Source organism: Artemia franciscana, chromosome 19 (genome assembly GCF_032884065.1).
Source record: "Artemia franciscana chromosome 19, ASM3288406v1, whole genome shotgun sequence".
Taxonomy (NCBI): Eukaryota; Metazoa; Arthropoda; class Branchiopoda; order Anostraca; family Artemiidae; genus Artemia; species Artemia franciscana.
Genome location: NC_088881.1, coordinates 10,725,354 through 10,753,344, shown reverse-complemented (window position 1 = coordinate 10,753,344; position 27,991 = coordinate 10,725,354). Strand labels below are relative to the sequence as shown.

At 32.4% G+C, this 27,991-nt stretch overlaps 1 protein-coding gene across 1 annotated transcript in view; it reads right to left on the bottom strand.

Annotated features, from left to right (window-relative positions):
• Window positions 1–27,991, bottom strand: part of LOC136039077 (aminoacyl tRNA synthase complex-interacting multifunctional protein 1-like) — a 38,402-nt gene that overhangs the window by 10,030 nt on the left and 381 nt on the right. Inside the window, exons 2-3 of the mRNA XM_065722561.1 lie at window positions 27,234–27,516; window positions 18,949–19,044 (exon numbers count right to left, since the gene is read on the bottom strand). Of these exons, the coding sequence (XP_065578633.1) occupies window positions 18,949–19,044; window positions 27,234–27,516 (379 nt within the window). The remainder of the gene's footprint in view (window positions 1–18,948; window positions 19,045–27,233; window positions 27,517–27,991) is intronic.

Genomic DNA, 27,991 nt, shown 5'->3' with positions numbered 1-27,991 from the left:
AAAAAAAAAAAAAAAAAAAAAAAAAACGGGAGACATATCAGTGCTACCCATGCAAAAAAGTTATTTTCCTTGTTGTTTATTGTGGGGGACTGCAATTTCCCTGTAGAAGGTTTTCAACCATGCTGATTGCAATGATACACTTTCATTTTGATCTGACGCCTTTTTCGAGGGGTTTCAGACTTTTTGTCCAAATTACCATAAATTTCTTTTCGCAAAATACTTTTATTTTTAAGACGAACCAAAATAATAGTTACGATTTTTGAATTAGTTTAAGATGGAGATGTTTTTTTTTATTTGGCCATTGCTTACAGGTAGTACTGGCTATTAAAAACATTACGAAAGTAAAACAATATAGTTTAATATATATACTTCTAATATAGAAGTTATCTATATTCAAAACATTCGGACTTTTTTCGCGTTTTTTTTCTGCAGGGGAAGGGAAAATTGTCTAGGAGAATTTCCCGCGGGGAGATAATTTTTGGGAAGAATTTTCTTTCAACGGGGATCAAATTGTCAAGCAAGATTTTTCCTTAGAAAAATGTGCTTAGTGTCCAAAAAGATGCTGGAATGTGGCATCTTCCTTCTTATTGCACAAAAATGTTTCTAGCGTTTATTTATTCCTCTATCTGAAGTGTTTGTATTGCAGGGATATAGTAAGATACCAAAGGTAACGTTTGGTAAGATTCCAAAAAGGGGACGTTTTAATTGCCTAATTTTCTAAGCCTCACTGACCCTTCAGATGAAAATAAATGAGTTTTGGGGCTTGTTATCTTCTTCTTAGTTCCCACGTATACATTCAGTCTACGTCTTTATCATTGGTTCTGAAGTGGGATGGGGGGGGGGGGGGGAGTAGCAGTGATGAACTAAAGTAAACGCCATAAATAGTTTGTACAATAAGGAGGAAGTTGTCACCTTGCAGCATCAAGACACTAACCACACTTTTCAAAGGAAAAATCTTGCCAAAAAATTTGATTCCCGCTGAGAATTTCCCTTGGACAATTTTGCCGTAACGTTTTCTCCATATGTAAAATTATGCATACAAAGAGGAAGGAAGACAAATAAATAGAATTTTGTAGAAGAATTCAGGGTAATTCTTCGAAAAATTTTTATCCCCTCGGAAAAATCCTCCATATCATCCACCCCCCACAAAAAATCCCCCGCGAAAATGTCCGGATGTTTCCAATAATTGAAAGTTACCTGTAAACATGGACAAGTTACAAAAATCAAAAAGGCACTGAAACTTCTACAATAGGGTTTTCTGATAGTTTTGTAGTTATGGAAGGAGGGAGATACCTTAAAGTTTGCATTTTAATGTCAAGACATCCCAGTTCTCATTGAGCCTCCTGATACTTTAAATTTAAAAAATAGTTTTTTTTTAACTGAAAATAAGGAGTAAGCTCTATTTGAGCCTTCAGATAAATACAGAACGAGTTCTAAGGGACAGACGAGGGGAGGGTGGAGATAAAAACGATGTATAATCCCCAGGACCACAAAAAGGACTTTTGTTTTTGAGCAGAGGGTAAAAAAGAGACTTTAAAACATGCATCAAACATTTGAAATTGATCTTTAATCCCTCTTGATTTATTGGAATATTTCTGGTCTACGTTGTTATTAAGAAAGTAAAGAATAAAATTAAACAACAAAATGAGCAGAATGCATTCCTTATGGGAAACAGACTGCCCCTTCATCGTCCCCGCCTTCAAATCATGGTCACGGAAACTTCTAGAGAGTTCTAGTCTTATTTGTAAGTCGAAAGTGATTGGAGACCAGTCAAAAACGATGAATATTTTCAAGGGAGGGGGGTAAACGCCTAGACACAAACCTTTGCATATGCAAGCACTGTGAAAAAGGAAGATTTACTGTTGTTTACTTTGTAAACTTATAATTAATATTCAATTATTAACTAATTAATGTTTGCATTGCAAAAATGAAGTGGGGATGACTTACTCCCCCACAGTCCCTGGGGGAGGGGCTGCAAGTTACAAACTTTGACCAGTGTTAACATACAGTAATGGTTATTGGGAAGTGTACAGAAGTTTTCAGGTTTTTTTTTTGGTTTGGGGGTGGGGTTGAGGGGAGAAAGCTATGTGGGAGAATCTTTCCTTGGAGGAATATGTCATGGGCGAAGAGAAATTCAATGAAAAGGACGCGGGATTTTCTAGCATTACTATAAAAAAAAAACAATGAAAAAATAAACATGAAAAAGTTTTTTCAATTGAAAGTAAAGAGTAGCATTAAAACTTAAAACGAAAAGAGATTATTACGAATATGAGGATTCTAAAAATACTTTAGCATAAAGAGCGAGGTATTTAGTAGGATATAAATACCTCGATCTTTATGCTAAAGTATTTTTAGTAATTTCAACTATTTATTCTACGATCTTTCTGATTCAGGGGTCATTCTTAAAGAATTGGGACAAAACTTAAGATTTAGAGTAAAGAGCGAGGTATTAACGAAGGGACAAACCCCCTCATATACATAATAAAAATACAAGAATATAAAATTTTATTACGTAAGTTAATTCTTAAGTTACGTATATTTTTTACTAATAAAAACGTTCGTTAAAAATTAAAAGTTCTAGTTGCCTTTTAAGTAACCGAAAAATTGGAGGGCAGCTAGGCCTCCTTCCCCACCCCTTATTTCTCAGAATCGTCTGATCAAAACTAAGAGAAAGCCATTTAGCCAAAAAAAGAATTAATATGCAAATTTCATTTTAATAATTTATGTGTGGAGAACCAAAATCAAACATGCATAAATTCAAAAACGTTCAGAAATTAAATAAAAATAGTTTTTTTAACTGAAAGTTTTTTATTTAATTTCAACTTAAAAGGCCTCCCGAGTCCCTTGGCTTAAAATGGAACGTAACACCCACGTGATTGCAAGCATTGGCAATAACAGGATTTTTCAGATGATTTTTAGAATTAGCGCGGGAAAAGTTAATAGATTCGCCTTGCCTTTTCCTAAATTCTTGATTTCAAGAAAAAGCATAAATCGTTATGTATAAAGCTAGGAAATACTTTGAAAGTTTCAACAGATATCAAAATTTTAATTAAATTTTATTATGAAATAACTAATCTAATTAATTAATTCATTAGTGAGATATAAATCTCATTAATTACATTAATTATTCAATTACAATAGTGAATTAATTTAGTTAATCAAAACAATTAGTATTACTAAAAGAGATTTAGTCAGTTTTTGTAGGGGAGTAGTCACATTATTAAATGACAGGTAGCCTTTTATTACTTTCAAATGCAAGAGCACAACTAGCTACTATGCTCCTGAAAGATTAGCATAGATTTCAATTGAAATCTATGGAATCTGCGTTCAAGTCAATTGAACGCAGGGAAAGTTTGCAAGCCTGAAATTTTCAAACCATGCCCTGCATCAATGTATTCTTCCAAAGAGTTCTAAGCAATCAAAAACCGCATCAATTTGCCCAGTATTAATAGGGCGTAGACTACACCCTCTTTCAGGGAGCAGCTTCTGAAAGGAATCCTCTATGAAATTGAGCTTGATTGTGGGAGCCACGTTTATCTAGGGGCCAATTCTATTATTGTTGGTCGGATGGTTAAATTGACAGGGAGACTAAATTAAGTGTGTTAATATGTTAAGAGGGGTTAATGTATTTTTCGAAATCTAGCTGTTGTTTTTATTCCTTTTTTTCAATAATCAAAAAAGCTTTTTCAATTTAAACATCGCAAAAAGGGTGTTTTCAAAATCTTGGGCGGGGGAAAGACAAAACCCAGGGACACATTTCCCCGTTTCCCTCCCCAAATGCATGCCAATGGAGAGGTTAATGTAAAATAATAGCTCTGTGGTTGCATTGATTGATAGATTTATTGGCTTCAGGCGGCTTAGTGCTTCAATTAGTTATTGGTGATAGTTGCCGTCAGAAAACAATTGTTGGTTCACATTACTGCTAATCTAACCTAACTAATAATAAAATTAATCCTAAATATTAGTTTCACTACAACAAAATCGCTTATTTATCCTTTCAGTGACTATCTTATACGGTTAAAAGTTTATTTCTCATGATCGTTAGGCAGTTCCATTAATAGGGGAATTAACCTACAATTTCTCACCATTAGTTATTTCTCTCACTTTATTTCAGTTAATGACACAAAAGTGCTTAAGTTTCTAGCCTCTAGCAATTTCTCACAGATCTCCAAAGGCGGTAATCAGTTTTATTTAGTTTCCAATAAAACTTAATTTATCTTGGCAAGATATAGCATCTTCAAGGAATAGTTTCTTAGACAATGTTGTTCGTTAAACCATGTCGTCCTTATATTTATACTTAAAAGTAAATGAAAATACCGAAAAAAAAGGTATATTTTCTAATAAGACAGTGAAAAACAAAACCTTTTTTTGCATTAATAATAATCAACGTCCAAATATGTTGACTTCACATCCGTAAGCCTCTATCAAAGAAAAAAAAATACTTAGATTAAACGAAATATGTAAAGATCAATGAGAAAAAAAAATGAAAAACACATAAATCCTATACAAAAACAAACGAAAACTCACATCTGAACGAAGTCCATTAAAGTTATTCGAGTTTCCTTGAACATCCGGTTTTCTTTGTTCCTGTTTTATTCGTTTAATTTGCTTTCTTTACTTTTATTTACAGTTTGTTATTTTCATTTATCCTACTTTTGTTTATATTTTAAGCTAAGTATCTTTTTCTGTTGGTACAAACTTCCGGGTGTGAAGCCTTTATCAAAGTCTTGCTAACGATTTGCACCCATTTTTTTTTTACATTTTTATTTCGTTTAATTATCTCAAGAGACAGGATATAAAACATCATCTGCAAAAACTGACCATTGAAGGAGTACGTAGAATAATTCCTTCTCGACATTACGCTTCCAATCCAGTGGTTCCCGAAGCGTAGTATACGCAACTCCAGGGGTACAAAATGAGCTTGGGGGGAGTACACATTATATTAGAGTTTGGTGGCAACCACGTACAAGATTGACATCGATTTCAATCTTCTGGTTGATCCAGACAATTTTAACTCATAATATAGCTTTTATTTGTATTGTTTAAGAACAAGCTCATTTCTCTTTCATTATTATCTTGTGTAGCTACCCAAAATAGTTAACATATTTTGATTGCTATCAAAATACATCCATTCTTTCATGAGGAGTACTAAACATTGCAAAAATTATTTAAAGGGTATTACTGTCATAATCAATTGGAATTGTGCCAAAAATCAATGGCATCAATTCACACAAATAATAGGAGGGGGCAAATATTTATTTTTCAAAATTTAGGGGGCGGCAATTTTGTTGTTTTTTAATTATTCTGATGTAAGCACCAAAAAAAGCCACTTTTCAATGAAAATACCAAGAAAAGTATTTTTCAAAATCGAGGAGATGATGGCCTCCACTCACCACCTCCTAAAATTTCATTAAGTTTTGCTAGAAAGAAAATTAAAGCTGTTTTTTTTTTACTTTCATAATTTCATTTCGTTTATTGGTTTCAAGCAGGCGAATCGCACGGGAGAGCGAAAGAATTCATGTTGGAGGATGTCTCGATAATGACAATCGAAGAAACTATGCTACTGGAAATTATAATGACTTTTAGACATCAACTTTTCAAAATTCGATATTAGAATTTTCAGATTATTATTGAATTATGATGGAATTTTCGATATTGTTGGACTCGTCTTTAATGCATTGAATGGTGGTAAAACGGCTGATGAGTTGAAACGAAAAGGGTTTCGGGCCTCAATCTTTGGAGAAAATGATTAATTTGAAGAGAAAGTATCACAGATTTTGGATAAAATTAACAAAGGCCTACCCATATCTTGCTATTGTTGAAATGAAAATTGTTCCCTAGTAATTCAAAGGCAGAGATTTGTAGACTCTCAGACCGTTCACAAAAACGTCTAGAAATTTGTCTAGACGATTTATCACCTCGGTAAAAGTTGTCCCTCCGTAAGTTCACCAATGACAATCATACTGAACCGGTGGGTGCAAAATACCGGGAGAAGAATCATTTGAAGAGAAATTCAAAGCTATAGTACTCTTTCTGTAAAACCAGAGATTGTATTCAAGGAAAGTACTTATTTCTGTACTTTGAGCCAAAAAACATCGGTTTTTGGCTAGACTAAGGTGAGTAAGTTATTCAGCGAAATTCGAAGATAACCGAAAGGTTTATAACAATAAAAAGGCCATCGAGATTACCTCCCACTCTCAGAGACCCATGCTATGGTGCTTTCACCACTAGGCATATATATAGCCAGATCAAAATGAACGATTTTTAGCGAAATTCGAAGATAACCAAAGGGTTTATAACAATAAAAAGGCCATCGAGATTACCTCCCAGTCTCAGAGACCCATGCTGTGGTGCTTTCACCACTAGGCATAAATATACCCAGATCAAAATGAACGATTTTTACGCACAGTTTATATGCTTCATAACATTATACAATATATAACGTTCAATATGGCTTATTGCATAGTTGCACCCGGACTATTTGGGCAACGCTCAGTTGACCTTTTTGTGGACGAGAGGCTGCGTTAAGCACAAAAATGTGTTTTAGGCTAAAAATTCTTTTTAGCCTAATTCTTTTTGTGCTTAACGCAGAATTTTAAAGAATTTTAGCAGAATTTTACAAGTTTTACACACAAAAAAAGAATTTTTAGCCTGTGTTTTTAGGCTACAAATTCTTGGCAAGTCTTTCAGATATTTCTAGGGAGATTTTACTGTCCATCCCGAACCTTATTATGTCTAAAAGAATATATATTTGAAAAAATATACAATATTGATGCTGAGGCGTAAATAGGTCCACTCATATTGCAAAATATTTTCTTAAAAAATAAAAGATCAGAATCATATGCTTACTAACATAGTGACATACAAAATCCTTTATTTTCAAGACATACCCCCTCCCCGAAAAATATAAAAAGAAACTTGTTAAGGTGTAGTTTTCCTTTTCCATGCTTTTTATACCAAAGTTAAACTTCAGTGAAAACAGCTAAGGATTAAGGAGCAGTCCACCTCATATTTAGGATAAGACAGAATATGATTTTGAAACAAATAAAAGAACAATTTTTGTCAAAAGAAAGTAAAGAGCAAAATTAAAACTTAAAAATAGCATAAACCAACATGTAAATGAGGAAAACTGCAACTCCCTGAGCCTCCCACTCTTTCGACTAAAGTTTTAGGTTATTTCAGATATCCTCAATAATACACAAAGTTGAATATTAGCGTAAAACACGAGTAATTTTGAGAGGTGGTAGTACTTGTTGTGTATAAGATCATTTATGTTCTGTTTATGTTTGACTCTGCTCTTTACTTTCATTTTTTCCAAGCTTGTTTTTTTATTTAATCTTATACAGAGTCACCTATCTCCCTCATCAACCAATTATGTACATCAAGACAGTTAGCACAACAGAGAATGTCAAAAAAATGTCCAAATGTCCAAAAATGTCAAAGAATGTCCAAAGCTGTCAAATTATTCAATGAGACTTCTTTTGAACTGATTCTTAATGTTTTAAAAGCAAGTATAACAGAATATTTTTGGGGAATGCTCTTTCCTGAACTATAAAAAGTAAATTCTACCACGCTCAATAAAATAAAAAAAAAACCTTTCTATTGATATAAGTTTCATTAAAACTGAATATCACTATCTCTGGCACAAAATGGGAGAATGGTTTTTCTAAGATTTCCGTGAAAGTAGGGGTCAGCTTTTAGTTTTCTGTCGTATATATTCTGTTGTCAAACATGTATAGCTCTTATCAAAGCTATACAAGTTATGGCAAGACCGCCCAATCAGCTCTGAGCATGATCACAAAATAAAAAAAAATCTAGTTTGATCACAAAATCTAAAAAAAATCTAGTTTGATCACAAAATCTAAAAAAAATCTAGTTTGATCACAAAATCTAAAAAAATCTAGTTTGATCACAAGATCTGGCTGTAAGATGAGTAACAAATAAGTAAAAATAAGTTTTGGCTGTAAGATGGTAAGCCGATTATGTATAATGAAAAAAATAAAACTCCTGATCAGTTTGGGCACTGTTTGGCTATAAAAGCAGCACAGAAAAGACAAATAGCTGATTGAATGGAAAACTCAATAAATTTCACCAAATATTCACCTAAAATCATTTAAAAAGATGGATATTACTTCGACTTTTGGTATTCTGGAATCAAAACAACGAACTGGAGCCAAAACTGAACTAAAAAAGTTTTTCTACTTTAACAAACAGTTTAATCATCTATTTTTGAGGGGATATAGGCAGAGATGCAATTTTCCAGCCAAACTTTGATTCCTAGACAAGGAAAAACAAACAGATTAATTTCATCCAAAGCTTCTTATATTCATTCACATAAAAGAAGATTAACCATCATAGAAACGAGTTTAATAAAACCATTTTCTATAGCAAGTTTTATCTACAACAAGACAAATCTCAGCACTTTCTCTTCCCCTCAGCATCAACTAATGAAATCCCTGTCTCCCTCTTCAGTTATATCTAAGAGGTCATATAAATCATGGAAGGAAAAACAAACTTCACAAAAATATTCTCCTTGAACGGAACATAAGAGTTGAAGAGTCAGTTAAAAACAACGCAATATTTATGACATCTTCTTGAAAATACTACGTCATAATGTGCAGTGCTTCCACTATCCCCAAATTTTGCAGTTTTCCTTAACTGCAAAATTTCAAAAAAAAAATTGTTTCGTAAATAAAATACGCTTTCGTACATGAAAATTTAAACCTGACTTTCCGAAATTCACAAAAATATTCTCCTTGAACAGAGCATAAGAATTGAAGAGTCAGTTAAAAATGACGCAATATCTATGACATCTTCTTGAAAATACAACGTCATTATGTGCAGTGCTTCCACTATCCCCAAATTTTGCAGTTCTCCTGAATCCCCCTCCCAAAACAAAAGTTGTTTCGCAAATTATATAAACTTTCGCACACAAAATTTTAAACCTGACTTTCCAAACTTCAAAAAAATATTATCCTTGAACAGAGCATAAGAGTTGAAGAGTCAATTAAAAACAACGCAATATCTATGACATCTTCTTGAAATACTACGATATAATGTGCAGTGCTTCCACTATCCCCAAATTTTACAGTTCTCCTGAATCCCCCCCCCAAAAAAAAGAACATTGCTTCGTAAATTATATAAGCTTTCGCACATGAAAATTTAAACCAAATTTTCCGAACTTCACAAAAATATTATCTTTGAACGGAGCATAAGATTTGAGGAGTCAGTTAAAAGCAATGCAATATCTAAGACATCTTCTTGAAAATACTACGTCATAATGTGCAGTGTTTCCACTATCCTCAAATTTTGCAGTTTTCCTGAACTACAAAATTTCAAAAAAAAATGTTCCGTAAATTAAATAAACTTTCGCACATGAAAGTTTGAGCCTGACTTTCCAAACTTCACAAAAATATTCTCCTTGAATGGAGCATAAGAGTTTAAGAGTTAGTTAAAAACAACGCAATATTTATGACATCTTCTTGAAAATACTACGTCATAATGTGCAGTGCTTCCACTATCCCCAAATTTCGCAGTTCCCCTGAATCCCCCCCCAAGAATAATTTCGTAAATTATATAAACTTTCGCACATGAAATTTTTAACCTGACTTTCCAAACTTCAAAAAAATATTATCCTTGAACGGAGCATAAGATTTGAAGAGTCAATTAAAAGCAACGCAATATCTATGACATCTTCTTGAAAATACTATGATATAATGTCCAGTGCTTCCACTGTCCCCAAATTTTACAGTTCTCCTGGATCCCCCCTAATATACTACAAAAAATGCTTAAAAAAATTGCTTCGTAAATTAAATAAACTTTCGCACATGAAAATTTGAGCCTGAATTTCCAAACTTCACAAAAATATTCTCCTTGAACGGAGCATAAGAGTTGAAGCGTCAGTTAAAAACGGGGAAATATCTATGACATCTTCTTGAAAATACTACGTCATAATGTGCAGTGCTTCCACTATCACCAAATTTTACAGTTCTCCTGACCCCCCCCCAAAAAAAAAAAATGTTTCGTAAACTATATAAACTTTAGCACATAAAAATTTAAACCTGACTTTTCAAACTTCACAAAAATATTATACTTGAAGGGAGCATAAGATTTGAAGAGTCAGTTAAAAACAACGCAATATCTATGACATCTTCTTGAAAATACTACGTCATAATGTGCAGTGTTTCCCCTGTCCCGAAATTTTGCAGCTTTCCTGAACTGCAAAATTTCAATTTTTTTGTTTCGTAAATTAAATAAACTTTCGCACATGAAAACTTGAGCCTGACTTTCCATACTTCACATAAATATTCCCCTTGAACGGAGCATAAGAGTTGAAGAGTCATTTCAAACAGCGCAATATTTATGACATCTTCTTGAAAATTCGGTGCTTCCACAATCAACAAATTTTGCAGAGTTTTCCTGAATCCCCCTCCCCCCAAAAAAAGAAATGTTTCATAAATTAAATTAAGTTTCGCACATGAAAATCTAAAGCCGACTTTCCAAATTTCCCAAAAATTGACGTCCGCAAATAAGCGAATGTTAACCTAAAATACAAACGTTAATTTTCTCTAATATGAACACTCAACGTAACTTCCGAAAGCTCTTTTTTCTTTTGGGAAAATTAGGGAAAATCGCAGAAAATTGAAGAATAGCAGACGCATTGCATTTGTGAGCAATATTAAGCAACAACTACAACTTCTAATGAGTCATTAGAGCACAGCTCCCCATGCTCACACAGAAGAGGCCAACAAGACTGCTTACTCTTATTCTCGACTATTTAGACCTTCGCTTTTTATTCACTCCCATGAGAGGATGTCCTACTTTCTGTTTGGAACCAAATAGATTTCCATAAGCAAATTTTCAGCAACCAATCATCTGTGAAACGTTTACAACTCTTTTTCAACCCTAGGTCGAACCACAGTACATCTTATTGCTATTACAGAATTTGGAATTTTATTCAAAATCTAAGATTTGAATTTCATTAAAGAATGTTGAAGAATTTGGGAAAATTAGTGACTGGAGTAGGGATGTAGTTTCAGACTGAATACGGCTTAAAAAGTGGAAGTAAAGATAGAAATTTTGGCTTAAAATGTCGAAAAAAAGTTTTAATATAATCTCTCCCCCCCATCACATGAGAATGACATAGTCTGATAGGGTTCCCTGTAAACTGGATCTTTGGAGTTATTCAAAGATTATATGGGAACAAAGTGACACCATCCTTTACAAAAATAGAAATAAGCCTTCTTTACGCTAAAAGCAATGCAAATTAAACAAAATAAAAGAAAATACCTCTGAACTAGAGTTTTTCAATAAACAACTAAAATAAATAACGGTATAGCCTTTATACAATAATAAAAAACGGGCATAGCCTTTATACGGCTAAAATATTAGACGAAATTTGAATATGATATGTAAGCATTACAATTAGAATGGAAATATGTTTCAAAATAACCCGTTTCACTGTCGTTGCACTTATCCAACCGGTGTTTTCATCTTTTAGATAGTTTTTGAAGAGATCTGGAAACATCTATATGGCCCATATTTTTGCTCCGAGTACTGGTTTCCCAGAGCTACTAAAATAGACACTTTTCGACTGCCGCTGAAATTTCGGAAATATGAAGTTAGAGCAGGCTAGGTTTTTGGGCGATAAGATGGATGTGGCAGTGACTCGCATCGGAATTCTTTCAAAACTTCTCTTGTGTATTGCACTTGGGCGTTGCCGTCACGGAAGTGGATTCCACGGTGGAGGTTTCTTAGGCGCTTTTTAGCTAACTTTGCTCTCATTTTTCCTAGAATTCCGGCATAATTGGCTCCCGTGACAATTCTTCAATTTTCAAACTCCTTCAAGGTCCCACAAAACGGTTTCCATTCCATGACAAAAATTACGCGCATTTTTTTAATGCCCGCATTTTTTTTTTGGGGGGGGGGAAGTCTGAAATGACCCGTAGTTTTGTGCAATAATCTTTGAATAAATATTTTACTTTGGATATTTGAAAATTTTGCACCATCTGGCGGTAATATTGGAAACTATTCTTAAGTTATAACATAAATTTTATGAGTTGAAAATTAGCAACCCCTTGTATGAAAAAAAACTTCTAATTTCGATACAAGAGCTACGCTCAGCCGCTTAGAAAGTAGATTATTTAAGATTTAATAGCTTAATTCTTACGTAAATAGAATATTGTGATTATTTTTGCCAGGTACTTATGCCATCACTTACCCATTTAGCATTAATAATTTCTTAGATCACACTGCCTTATCATTTACGACTAAAACGAAATGGATATATAGGAGAATGACTACAATTCCACACGTTTTTTAACTACGAAAAAATACCATGGGCCTTGACATCTTCACTGTATCAACATCTTTATTTATAATGCTACATAAGTAAGTGAAGCTGTTTATTCGCTGCAAAAACGTCTTAACTAATAATACTACGCAAGTAAGTGAAGCTGTTTATTCGCTGCACCAACATCCTTACTAATAATGCTACATAAGTAAGTGAAGCTGTTTATTCGCTGCACCAATACCTTTACTGATAATGCTACATTAGTAAGTGAAATTGTTTACTTGATTTATCTTCTCGTTACCCAACATTACCTCCATACCTTCACTTATTCCTCCTATTAGCGACTTATTCTTCTTAACATTAATTTTCAGACCTATTCTTGCACCCTGAACTCTCAAAACCTCCGAAAATTCATTCATTTTACGATTTTTTTCATCTAGAATGGTCAAATCATCAGCATACCGCAAGTCTAGGAGAGTTTTACTTTCCCATTTGATTCCGTACGACTCAGGCACTTCTCAATTACTAATTTAAAGTGAAAATTTAGTCGAAGCATCCTCTCCCCTTCCTAAAACCCCACTGTTCCTCTCTTAAAACTTTATCTACAGCATCTCTAAGTCTAAAAAGTATCGTCATACTAAGTAATTTGCTTCCGATAGAAACCAAATGCCTCAATAATTAACACGCTCACATTTAATTTTCTTATGTGGGAGTTTTCCTAAAACCGATTAATAAGACAATACACATTGAAATAAATAAAAAATAATAGAAAGCTGCACAAAAAACACTTTTCCACCTATTTCTTACTTTTTTATTACCTATTTTATATTCAAATTTGTTTTTTTAATTTGCCTATTCATCTTCAATAATTATAATATTCATAAAAATTTCAACATTCCTCACAATTTCCTAGCCATTTGAATGAAGCTTTGGCAGCTTTAACTAATAAGCAAAAGAAAGTTAGATGCAATAAAAGGAATACTAGAATAACTAATTAAAATAGTTAGTTCATGATTTTTTTTTTTCAAAATAAACTGCTTTAAAAAACAATGACCTCCAAGACCCAAGTGGTTTGAAAAAATTCTTCAATAGCTAATTCTTACAGCATAAAAAAAAGACATTTATACACTCTTCATAAAAAAGCAATCAAATCTAAAATAGTTATTTGAATTTGTGAGTGTGTTTTGAATTTATGAATCATTTTGAATTTAAGAGTTACCTAAAAAGTAGTTTATGTGCATACATGACAGGTTGGCCAACAAATTTCTCGAAGAATTTAAAATTTATAGATCATAAACAGAACAGAATTTCACTGAAAATATCGATCCAGATTCTAGAAATACAAAGCGAATTAAGTAGTTTGGCCAGAAACATTCAAAATCTATTGGCTTTTCGGTCGTTCCAAATCAAAGTATATTCTCAGCAAAAACATATTTTGAACAGGGTTTGAAATTGCTGGGTTGCAGGGAGAAAAATAGCGTTCTGGTAAGAGTGAACAAACAAGGATATATTTAGCTTTTCTGCTTCTAACTCGAAGCCTTTTCTTAATTTTTCAGTTAGTGCTTTTGGTCTTGTGTTAACGCTAAATATAACAAGGATATATTTAGCTTTTATAATACACATTCTATACTTCAAAGTCTCGTATAGCTCAAGTGTTTGCAAAAAAAAATAACCATCAAAGCATCAAAGCCTTGCAGTGGGACTATATTCCTTCAAATCACTTCAGTATGTTGAAATTACTGGCACATACTACAAATATGTGTTTTATCTTTCCAACTGTTTGAAACAGAATCACGCAAGCATTTTAAACCTTTATTATTTGAAGCAAGAAGCAGGCAAACAATCCTCAATCCCCCCCCCCCACAAACCGAATTTAAATAGAAAAATAGAAAAGTTGCATGTTACTTGGGTCAGAATCCCGCAATATTTTTCCATCTATTCGATTGGAGAACCAAAAGGAGGCCAGTGGCTCCTCAACCCCCCCTCCGGGTTGATACGACAAAAACAATTTTTCCTAACTTTGCTCGTACTTGTTACCCTCACCATAAAGTTTGCAGGCAAGAAAAAATAATTCATTATTCGAAAAAACAGTAGATATAAGAATTCGCATATTTGAAAATGCTTCCTGGTCTTTTCGGTATTTCTTGACGTTTTCATATGAGACACACTATGTCAACATATGTCATATTATGTCAACACACAATGCCAACGCATTAGGCACAAGATGCAGTTGAAAAAACGAAAAATGTGTTGTCTTGTTTTGCCAATCATTTCCACAGTCATTATACAGAAATACTGAAGATCAAGCACAACAAGAACGGCGATGGTGTAAGGGTGAACGGATTTGTAACGATGATGACAAAACGATGATGTAACAAAGTGATGACAGTATCACTTTATGGTGCGTTGAGTGTTACGAATTTGTCTATTGTCTTCTGCAGTTAAGGTAGAAAATGAGGTTAGCAGCTGGTTTCACATTAGATCAGGAGTTCAGCAGGGTTGTGTTCTATCCCTCTTTTATGGATCATTTTGATGGACTCTGTCTTAAGGAGCACAGCAAAGGCAATGGGAGACCACGGAATCAAATGGGGAGGAAAAACTCTATCAGACTTAGATTATGCTGATGATTTAAGCATCCTAGATGAAAGTCTGAGCAAAATGAATGAACTTTTATAGGTTTTGCAAATTCAGGGCGCTGAACTCCGTGCGAATTGTTCAGTAAGTTTTGTCTTTGTAAGTTGTAAATGTTGTCATTGTCTCCTGTGGTTGAGGTAGGATATGAGGTTAGCAGTTGGTTTGGTATTTAGATCAGAAGTTAAGCAGTTGTGTTCTATCCCCCTTTATATTGGTCATTTTGATGGAATTTGTCTTAAAGAGCACAGGAAAGGTAATGGGAGACCACGAATTCAAATGGGGAGGAAATACTCTCCTAGACTTAGATTATGCTGATGATTTAAGCATCCTAGATGAAAGTGAGAGCAAAATGAATGAACTTTTAGAGGTTTTGCGAGTTTAGGGTACTGAACAGGGTGCGAATGATTGTGGAACAAGATTACAATTTCCTGCGGAATCTCCCCTGATTCAACACATTTGCAATGAACCCAAGAGCAGAATTGATGACGGCAGATGCTTACTCAAAAATCGATTGTTTTGTTTTCCCAATCATTTCGACGATCATTATACAGAGATACTTTTGATCAGGCACATTAGGAGCAACTTGATTTGCAAGGGTGGCGTTATCCCTTTGCGATGCGTCGTATCTTAAAAGCTGAGACTTATCGGTATTAGTAGAAAATCCAAGACATTGTAAATCACTCTGAATTTGATTACGGTCACCTTGTAAGTCTTCTTCAGATCTGAGAGAAGGACATCATCAGAGTAAGTTTGTAACAACAGTCGGTACTGTGTACCAACTTGCAACAATATTTCTATTGTTTCTTCTATGAAAACCTTTTACTCTTGACCTCAAGTCCACCTCAAAAGGCAAATCTTGTTAACATAAGGCCTTGTTGAAAAATACTCGAAATTGTTTGCTTTTTAAAGTCCTCTGGTCACCTCTGGGCAGATTTAAACAGATCATAACATGTTTCTTCATTTCGTTACCTCAAAACTAAAATATACTTTTTGAAGGTCTCACTCCTTTGACTCTTTCAAAAAATAGAAAAAAAATCCTGCTTCTCTTTAATTTAATTTTATCTAGAATTAATCAGAGCCTTTTTTTACAATAGTTCGGAACAGCAAACAGTCGGTACCGTGAAAAAGAAGAGATTGTAAGATATGATCTTTATAATGGGAGGACAGAGATCACTGCCTTGCTTGAAACTCCTTTTAACTTCGACCTGTTCTTTATTAGCACTTGTCCATAGCGTATATTGTCAAGTGTTGACATTGAAATTCCAGAGTTTTCACTATAACTGTACTTTAACCACTGTGCATGAGAGCGTTTGTTACTCGCATGCAGTTAACACCATAACATATTTGAAATATCTGTGGCGTAGATTAAAAGGCTTATTTCTTTCTTACTGAGTTCATAATCACGTTTCCTGGGAGACAAAGAATTTCTGGGGAACCAAGACTTTTCTGGAATCCAAGCTTATTATTTCCGATGTCCGGTATCTAGCTCGGAGATGATTACTTATTCAAACAATTTAGTAAGGATACGACACAAGGTATTCTTACACAACAGGCCTGAATGATTTGTATTCAATTGGGTCTTTTCCTTTCTTTGTGGTGGATGTTACAACCACTTTCACAAAAGTCTCAGGCACATCCCCCCTGGTTATACACATCTGGAAAGGAAGCTAAAGGTGGATATAAAAGCATTCTGTAACTGCTTGACGGCTTTTGTTACAAGGCTGTCAGCGTCACTTACATTCTTTTTTTCGAAGATTAAAATAGCTCGATTCCAAAATACATCTTTTTTCTCAATTACTTTTAATAAGGATAGGCCACTTCTTCAACCAGAGCGTAATTCAATCCCCTCCCCCCGCTTGACTTTTTCTTTTATACCCATATGTTTACACAATTTCCCAGCATTATTTCTAACGTAGTAAACTTCTTGGATGCCGATATAACACATAGATATAGATTAAATCAAAGAGAATAAATCAAGAAGTTAAGAAAAATCACGAAAAACTAAATAAACAAAAAAGAACAAAACAATTCAAAACGTAGAATTGAGTTGTTTCTGTTGGACCCGGAACGTGCCTGCCGTTCTAGTTTAAAGATAGAGTCATTCAATTTCATATTCATTTTTTTTTTATGTTTAACGTTCTGCTTTCAATCATTTTCAGTATTTTTGCCAATGTATAGGGGTCTGTAATCCAGGAAGTTGATTTTTAGATTGTAGTTTATGAATATTTTCGGCAGGCAGAACCTTCCAACCAATTTACATCGTCTCTACACCCCCCCCCCCTGTATGCATTTATAATAACAATATATATATATATATATATATATATATATATATATATATATATATATATATATATATTTGGTGTTATATATATCTATATAACATTTTAAAATATATAAATTTTGTATATCTTGCTGTTGTTTAAATATAATTTCTTAATTGGTGTTTTCCTGTTGGTACAACAGTTTTGCATTGGCCAGGTCACTCCTATTCGCAAAAAAAAAAAGATATTATACTATATATATATATATATATTTCGTGTATATTAAAATTTTTATATATATATATCTCATAAATTTCCTGTAAGTGTTATGCTAAGAAAAAATATCTGCTGGTGTTGATCTGATCTCTGCTAAACATTTTGAAAATGCTAGAAACTTGCTTGTGCAGCACCTCTTGTTGTTGTTTCAAGTGTCAATTCCTTCAGGTATGGTGCCACAACAGTTTTGCATTGGCCAGATCACTCCTATTCGCAAAAAGGGGAAAAAAGATCTTGAAGACTGTCAATCATACCACCCTATAACCGTTTCGTGTACCTCGTTCAATTTTTTGAGTCTAATATTCTCAGTGAAATTTCCTGTAAGTGTTATGCTCCTCCGCATCAGTCTGGTTTCCAGAAAGAATTAAGTCGAGAGCATGCTCTTTATGCTCTTTTTAATGTTCTAGCTGATCTGGAAGGATCTGGTGATTTCCTTGTTCTTTGCGCACTTTACATAGCTAGAGCATTCGATTCGCGTATATTTGCCCAGATTTTGTCAGAAGCTATAAAAAGAGGGGTTGATCCTTCTGTTATTAATTGTCTCCGTTATATGTATAGTCATCTTAAAGCTAAAATAAAAGGGAGTTCGGAAATTCTTCAATATATTTAAGGGTGTCAGACAGGGTGGTTTAAATTCCCCTGTTCTTTTTAATAACTCAGTTTCTGCTGCTCAATGCTCTGTCGAATGCACGTGTATTTATGGTGGAATCGATGTTTCTTTATTTACCTACGCTGATGATATTTTGAATCTAAGTCGCACCTTTTTGGGAAGTACGAGAACTTTTTCTAAACTCCACCATCAATATCAGCAAGTTTGTCTGAATGTCAATGTTGATAAAACTGTAGCAATCGCTTTCAATCATAAAGGTAACTCTGACCTGCAACTTGAACTTTCTGAAACATCTATTCCGCTTTCTGATAGCCTTATTTATCTTGGTATGCCCATTGGAAGAAGTATTAAAGAAACCATTAAGCTTGTAATTCAAGACCTCACTAAAAAGATTTGAATTGTATATGCCTCGCTTGCATCTAATATCACAAATCTTAGTCGGTGTCACCTTTCCAAACTTTACAACAGTCTAACTGTGCCCCATCTTCTTGCTATGTCCCCCATTTGGAATTTTTTCTGCTTCATATAAAAAAGTATTAACCAAGTCTAATTTAAATTCGCCAAGTATCTGCCTCCTTGGACCAGTAATTCTTCTCTGGTACAAAAATTTAAATTGTTTCTGCCTGCAAACATTATTGATAAAAGAGTGGAAGATTTCAATCCTCCGCTAGAAAACTCAACCACCAGTGGTCTCCCCTCTTCGTAAAGCATGTAGTTATGTTTGTTGATTGTCATCTCTCTTTTCGTTGATTATTTTTTTTTCTATCTTACTCTGTCACTAGGGCTACACACCCTCTTTTGTTTTGTTGATGGGTCAGAAATAAATTGAACTGAATTATAAATTACTCAAAGTACATAATCACAATAGATACCTTGTCTGGTGTTGACGCACACATGACCATAGCTTCCGACATTATGCCTCTCATTTTCGCTGGCTTCAGATTGCACAAAAATACAGCTAAACGATTCTAAAAAAATATAAATACTTAGTTTTTGGCAGTTTTCTATGAAATATTTTCTTTGAAATATCTTAAAACTTCTTCTGGTCTAACGTTACTGCCAGGGCTGTATCCAGGATTTTATTTTCACGGTGGGGTTACAAAAATAAATCTTAAAAAATGCATAATAAATTTGTGTATATTATTTAATTTTGTTACGTTTTTACGAGCCAGACAAACATTTTGGGGGAGGGGAGTCAAAACCCATACCCCCACCCCCTGGATACGACTTTGAAAAAAATTCCGCTAAGAACACTGAATTCGTCTATGATGGATTTCAGACGTTTAGACGAACTACAAATTATCGTTTTTTGGGCCTTCCAACAGATATTATATTATATAAATAACTGATGCGTACATAAATAACAGATACGATATATATATATATATATATATATATATATATATATATATATATATATATATATATATATATATATATATATATATATATATATATATATATATATATATATATACCAAAAAATAATAACTTAAAAAACAGAATTTAAAACAGGTAAATAGAAGTTTCTTGCTTTTCAGCTCATTCTACTATTTCTGTCAATAAAATGAAAACTGACGTCAAATTTATAATTATACCACAAAAAAACACAACGAACTGTGGTACAATTTCGTCGTGTTATGCTTGTGCGCAAAACACTGGTGATTTTACTGCTCTGGCCCTTTTTCGGAAAAATAGCAGTTCATTCTGAGCTGATCGGTTGAATATTAACTTACAAATCGTTTTTTTTTATCTAAGCTTAGCATTTTTTCAATATTTTAGTGATTGGTTTCTTTTTCTCTAGTTAATAGGTAGGCCTTTAGATTTTTGTTTTTTTAACGTTCAGTTATGTTTTTTTAAGATTTTTATTGATATATTTTTTAGTTCATCTTAAACAATCACAATATTCCTACTTAAAACGATATTTCACATTTTCCAATCTATTCGAATGAGACTTTGATAGCCTTTATTAATTAGCAAAGGGAAATTAGAAGCAGTAAAAGAAGTTCAAACCAATTAAAAAAATTTATTTCATGAATTTTTCTTAGAAAAACAGCTGTAACGACCATCAAAATTTCAACTTTTTTAATATGTCATCAAATACTTGCCTTTTAATTCTTAATAAAATAAAATACGTTGAGTTCAAACAGACAAAAACTAGAAAATATATTCGGAAATAGAATGGTACAAGACCAGTACATAAAAAACATGTTAAGAAAACAATTCTTACTTCATAATATGCAGAATAATCCTAGTTAACACATATTGCAGGGGGAAAACCTTCATTTTCTTAAATAATTTTTTTTTTTTTCTGAAAAATAAACATGAATTTGACTGCATTTCTCCGTTTTAAAATAATCTATATATGTAATTAACCATCGTCAGTGCAATCTAATTATTTATAAAATACGGGAGTTAATGATGTTCCAAATATTTTAGCAGGGTGATACCCTTGAATTCCTGGGGACCCTGCAGACGAATTGTTCAACAGATAAAATGTTAAGGGTTTTCCAAATTAGAAAAAGAAAATTGTCAACGGGTCTCAAGACAAGCACAATCAAGTTATATAAACTGACAAAATATAATTTATCACTTTAAGTCAAATTTATCATTTGGACCAGACTGGTTTCGAACATTTGACCAGGCTCGGGCGATCATTCAGGTTCGTGACTAAGTTATTGGAGTGGTACAGAAATGACAGTAATTGAAGTCTGTACTTTGTTCCTGTTCTTTTGTTGGGGGGGGGGAGATGATTAATATTTATGTTATCATATAGTAATGTGTATTATCGAATACTGTGTGATATTGCCTTATTTGGCATATTATAAAGTCATTTTATAATAAATTTATGATAAATTTGTAATAAATTCATTATCATATCAGTAATTCATATTATCTAGGATCGATACAGCTTAAAAAACAATCTTAACTGTATAAGGTCTTTTTTATCCACAAAGAAATAACGCATAGAGATCGCTTAACATTGTGCTTTTGGATGTAAATAGTACCGTGGGCTCTGTGGCCGGTGGTACCTACCACAGTCGAACCGTAGGCGGGTTCACCGGTGTATGGGACAATTAGCGCAACCTAACTGATCATGCCAAAATATCGTGTCAACCAAGAAAAGGCTAGACAGTTATGAAGACTCTTTTAGGGGGCTATCATCTAATGACCATATTTAAAGTGGCGTGTTTATTTCATAAAAAATATGAGAGAGCGGCAATGCTGGAAGGAGAGGGAGCATTTTTAAGCATATTTATTATAAAGACTATCTGATAGAGACTATAGTTAGTTCAGCTGCTAAATATATTTTTCACATACTATCGTTTAGTTGGACAAATCCATCCTAGGAAATATGCACTTTCCCTCTCTTCATAATTCTTCTGGGACTAACCTTGCTTATCCCTGACTATACTTGGAAAGGATAGATTAATTTTAGGAAAGGACGTCCTGCCTATTACCCCTATCCTTTGAATAATATTCCACATTCCACTCCACATTTTTTCCCAATACGAAGGGAAGCTATTGAGGAAGATTTGAAAAAGCCAAAAAAAAACTGCAATTGTGTATAAATATAAGAGGCTTTAAGAAAAACAGTGAAAATATTAGGATTTAGGAGGAGGTGGAATACATGTGCCGAGGGGCCTTATCCTTTTTGTTATCTTAAGATTAAAATAAAAAGAAAAATTTGCATAGTAGCGGAAATTAAATAGAAAAATAGCACTTCAGTTCTAATTCCAGCCTATAGTACACGGCTCTCCTTAACAATGGTACAGTGGAGGATATTTAACATTTAAGCCCATTAGCAGGCGCATTATATTGAAAGACCGCGACGAAATATTATGCCCTCAAAAAAGCTATTAGCCAACACCTGCTCCCCAGTGCCTACATTGCTCCTTACTCCCTATTTCTGAATACATATGTCCCCATGATTGTGTTTTTTTCTTCTAATTTATCCCCAAATTCAAACCTTTAAATGATACTCCGTATAAAATTTTACATATATGGAATTTAAAATAAGCAACTTTTGCTTACACTTTTCTTTAAAATAGTTAACAATTTATAATCAATTTAGGGTTAAAATACGTAATTTAAGCCGTTGGATAACGATTAGAAAATTTCTAGGAGAGAAAATATCTTATTTATCTTGTAGATTCAAAATTTCTGGCATTTGAGGGTCACATTTGAAATTTAGGACCCGTTGTGTGGAGCACACTGCATACCCATTGTATAACAGAGTTTACACGACGTTTATGATGACGAGCTGCTTTGTGACGAAGATATTCTTTTGATATTGAATGGATATTAGTCCACTTTTTGGCATCAAAGCTTATTTTTATTGCACATACATGCTAATTTTTTTTAAGCATGGACATTTATATTTAAATCTTTTGAAAGAGGAAATTCCCAAAAAACTTTTCAGACAAAACCTAATCTTCACCCTTTAAATTTACAATATGGAACATGTTTGGATAATATGTTCCAGTTTATTTTTAGAATTTCTATGTTCATTTTTTATATTCAGAGTTTAGCAGTGTAGTATGTGATGTGGAGCAAACTGCATACCAACTGAATAATAATTAAACATTTTTTTAAGCATGGGCATTTATATTTAAATTTTTTGAAAGAGGAAATTCCCAAAAAACTTTTCAGACAAAACCTAATCTTCACCCTTTAAATTTACAATATGGAACATGTTTAGATAATATGTTCCAGTTTATTTTTAGAATTTCTATGTTCATTTTTTATATTTAGAGTTTAGCAGTGTAGTATGCGGTGTGGAGCACACTGCATACCAATTGAATAATAATTAAACATTTTTTTAAGCATGGGCATTTATATTTAAATTTTTTGAAAGAGGAAATTCCCAAAAAACTTTTCAGACAAAACCTAATCTTCACCCTTTAAATTTACAATATGGAACATGTTTAGATAATATGTTCCAGTTTATTTTTAGAATTTCTATGTTCATTTTTTATATTTAGAGTTTAGCAGTGTGGTATGCGGTGTGGAGCACACTGCATACCAATTGAATAATAATTAAACATTTTTTTAAGCATGGGCATTTATATTTAAATTTTTTGAAAGAGGAAATTCCCAAAAAACTTTTCAGACAAAACCTAATCTTCACCCTTTAAATTTACAATATGGAACATGTTTAGATAATATGTTCCAGTTTATTTTTAGAATTTCTATGTTCATTTTTTATATTTAGAGTTTAGCAGTGTGGTATGCGGTGTGGAGCACACTGCATACCAATTGAATAATAATTAAACATTTTTTTAAGCATGGGCATTTATATTTAAATTTTTTGAAAGAGGAAATTCCCAAAAAACTTTTCAGACAAAACCTAATCTTCACCCTTTAAATTTACAATATGGAACATGTTTAGATAATATGTTCCAGTTTATTTTTAGAATTTCTATGTTCATTTTTTATATTTAGAGTTTAGCAGTGTGGTATGCGGTGTGGAGCACACTGCATACCAATTGAATAATAATTAAACATTTTTTTAAGCATGGGCATTTATATTTAAATTTTTTGAAAGAGGAAATTCCCAAAAAACTTTTCAGACAAAACCTAATCTTCACCCTTTAAATTTACAATATGGAACATGTTTAGATAATATGTTCCAGTTTATTTTTAGAATTTCTATGTTCATTTTTTATATTTAGAGTTTAGCAGTGTGGTATGCGGTGTGGAGCACACTGCATACCAATTGAATAATAATTAAACATTTTTTTAAGCATGGGCATTTATATTTAAATTTTTTGAAAGAGGAAATTCCCAAAAAAACTTTTCAGACAAAACCTAATCTTCACCCTTTAAATTTACAATATGGAACATGTTTAGATAATATGTTCCAGTTTATTTTTAGAATTTCTATGTTCATTTTTTATATTTAGAGTTTAGCAGTGTGGTATGCGGTGTGGAGCACACTGCATACCAATTGAATAATAATTAAACATTTTTTTAAGCATGGGCATTTATATTTAAATTTTTTGAAAGAAGAAATTCCCAAAAAACTTTTCAGACAAAACCTAATCTTCACCCTTTAAATTTACAATATGGAACATGTTTAGATAATATGTTCCAGTTATTTTTAGAATTTCTATGTTCATTTTTTATATTTAGAGTTTAGCAGTGTGGTATGCGGTGTGGAGCACACTGCATACCAATTGAATAATAATTAAACATTTTTTTAAGCATGGGCATTTATATTTAAATTTTTTGAAAGAGGAAATTCCCAAAAAACTTTTCAGACAAAACCTAATCTTCACCCTTTAAATTTACAATATGGAACATGTTTAGATAATATGTTCCAGTTTATTTTTAGAATTTCTATGTTCATTTTTTATATTTAGAGTTTAGCAGTGTGGTATGCGGTGTGGAGCACACTGCATACCAATTGAATAATAATTAAACATTTTTTTAAGCATGGGCATTTATATTCAAATTTTTTGAAAGAGGAAATTCCCAAAAAACTTTTCAGACAAAACCTAATCTTCACCCTTTAAATTTACAATATGGAACATGTTTAGATAATATGTTCCAGTTTATTTTTAGAATTTTTATGTTCATTTTTTATATTTAGAGTTTAGCAGTGTGGTATGCGGTGTGGAGCACACTGCATACCAATTGAATAATAATTAAACATTTTTTTAAGCATGGGCATTTATATTTAAATTTTTTGAAAGAGGAAATTCCCAAAAAACTTTTCAGACAAAACCTAATCTTCACCCTTTAAATTTACAATATGGAACATGTTTAGATAATATGTTCCAGTTTATTTTTAGAATTTCTATGTTCATTTTTTATATTTAGAGTTTAGCAGTGTGGTATGCGGTGTGGAGCACACTGCATACCAATTGAATAATAATTAAACATTTTTTTAAGCATGGGCATTTATAATTAAATTTTTTGAAAGAAGAAATTCCCAAAAAACTTTTCAGACAAAACCTAATCTTCACCCTTTAAATTTACAATATGGAACATGTTTAGATAATATGTTCCAGTTATTTTTAGAATTTCTATGTTCATTTTTTATATTTAGAGTTTAGCAGTGTGGTATGCGGTGTGGAGCACACTGCATACCAATTGAATAATAATTAAACATTTTTTTAAGCATGGGCATTTATATTTAAATTTTTTGAAAGAAGAAATTCCCAAAAAACTTTTCAGACAAAACCTAATCTTCACCCTTTAAATTTACAATATGGAACATGTTTAGATAATATGTTCCAGTTTATTTTTAGAATTTCTATGTTCATTTTTTATATTTAGAGTTTAGCAGTGTGGTATGCGGTGTGGAGCACACTGCATACCAATTGAATAATAATTAAACATTTTTTTAAGCATGGGCATTTATATTTAAATTTTTTGAAAGAAGAAATTCCCAAAAAACTTTTCAGACAAAACCTAATCTTCACCCTTTAAATTTACAATATGGAACATGTTTAGATAATATGTTCAAGTTATTTTTAGAATTTCTATGTTCATTTTTTATATTTAGAGTTTAGCAGTGTGGTATGCGGTGTGGAGCACACTGCATACCAATTGAATAATAATTAAACATTTTTTTAAGCATGGGCATTTATATTTAAATTTTTTGAAAGAGGAAATTCCCAAAAAACTTTTCAGACAAAACCTAATCTTCACCCTTTAATTTACAATATGGAACATGTTTAGATAATATGTTCCAGTTTATTTTTAGAATTTCTATGTTCATTTTTTATATTTAGAGTTTAGCAGTGTGGTATGCGGTGTGGAGCACACTGCATACCAATTGAATAATAATTAAACATTTTTTTAAGCATGGGCATTTATATTTAAATTTTTTGAAAGAGGAAATTCCCAAAAACTTTTCCGACAAAACCTAATCTTCACCCTTTAAATTTACAATATGGAACATGTTTAGATAATATGTTCCAGTTTATTTTTAGAATTTCTATGTTCATTTTTTATATTTAGAGTTTAGCAGTGTGGTATGCGGTGTGGAGCACACTGCATACCAATTGAATAATAATTAAACATTTTTTTAAGCATGGGCATTTATATTTAAATTTTTTGAAAGAGGAAATTCCCGAAAAACTTTTCAGACAAAACCTAATCTTCACCCTTTAAATTTACAATATGGAACATGTTTAGATAATATGTTCCAGTTTATTTTTAGAATTTCTATGTTCATTTTTTATATTTAGAGTTTAGCAGTGTGGTATGCGGTGTGGAGCACACTGCATATCAATTGAATAATAATTAAACATTTTTTTAAGTATGGAAATTTATATTTGAATCTTTTGAAAGAGGAAATTCCCAAAAAACTTTTCAGACAAAACCTAATTTTTTCCCTTTAAATTCATAATATGGAACATGTTTAGATAATATATTCTTGTTTATGTTTAGAATTTCTATGTTCATGTTTTATATTTAGAGTTTAGAATGTTTATGTTCAGAATTTTGAGTTAGCGTTCAATCTCAAGGGGGCGTGTCCACCCAAGACGATTCGTGTGGCTATCTCTTCTAAGCACAGTCAACAATAAAATTAGTATTTTATTCATCAATTGCATGCCAGTAAATAGCCAGTACTATTCTTATTTAGACGTGCTCAATTTTCCTTTTTCAACCCTTATAGTCAAAATTATGGAAGTTTAGTCGGCTTATTTACAATTAATGACAATCAAATTAAATAACAATTAAAGAGAAAAAAATCACGATTCCTAAATCTCAGTTTTGAAAAGCATGCTTCAGGTTCACTAGTTTATTTTTGTGATTTTTGTTAAGTCAATCAAATCATCTCCTTAAGGGCATTTCAAAAAGCCAAATATCTCCACCTTTGTATCGTTACCAATAGAAACAGCAAACATTTTTTTAATCGCAGTATTTATACAGTTAAACTCTCTGTTTTTCTGTGATGCAATGTTCTAAAATTCAAATAAAGCAATTTTCGGCGACCAAATTTATAGACTCCATAAATCAAGTGAACTCAGTACTTATGGGACAAGTACTAAACGCAATTTCTTCTCAAAACTTTAGACCTTAGTTCCCCTGCGCTATCGGAGTTACTCAAGGCATCATCCACTTTTAGACCTATTTTCATTTCCATAAAAAAAAAAAAAATCAAGAAAATAACGCATTTGTTTTTACACAATAAACCAACCTGCATTTCCTCCAGTGGTACAAACTTTACAAGGCCAGAAACAACAGTACGAAGTTTCCCTTCCCCAAGATCAACATCCTCTACGTACAAAGAATCCGCATCTGGATGTCGCCTTGCTTCAAGTATTTTTCCAACACGAAAATCTAATCTTCCAACATCAACGGATCCATCTTCATCGCCTTTAGCTGGAAAATAAACAAGAGGAAATTCAAAGAGCTTTAAGGATAGACGACACCAAGCAATTTTTGTGAGATTTATAGTTATTAATGCAAACGAAATAAGGCTAGATATCAAAACAAGAAAAAAAGCAACTAGGATATTCTGGTATGGCAATGAAAGAAGAACGCGACTGAATCTCTAAAAATATGGATCCAAAAAGTGGAATATGTTATTTTTAACTCAATTTACAAAAAGCGTTATTTCAATGTAAGTCAAATCTTTATTAACACAGTTACAACAATTTCAACATTTACTTTTTAACAATCATAAATAATTAAATAAAATAAAAAAAAACTTTCGTATTGAAGAAAAACCTATGAATTTTAGCGATCGTGCGAAAATCCACGTAACTACTGATCTATTAAATTAATTTTTTAATCAAATCAAACAAAATAACAATAACAATTATAAATAAATATAAAAATACAAAAAAAATATATTATTAAATAATATTGTTATTAAACATGCCATTATGTTATTAATAATGTTGTTATTAAATAATAAGAAATCCATTTTTCATCAATCATCAAGGTGGTTTA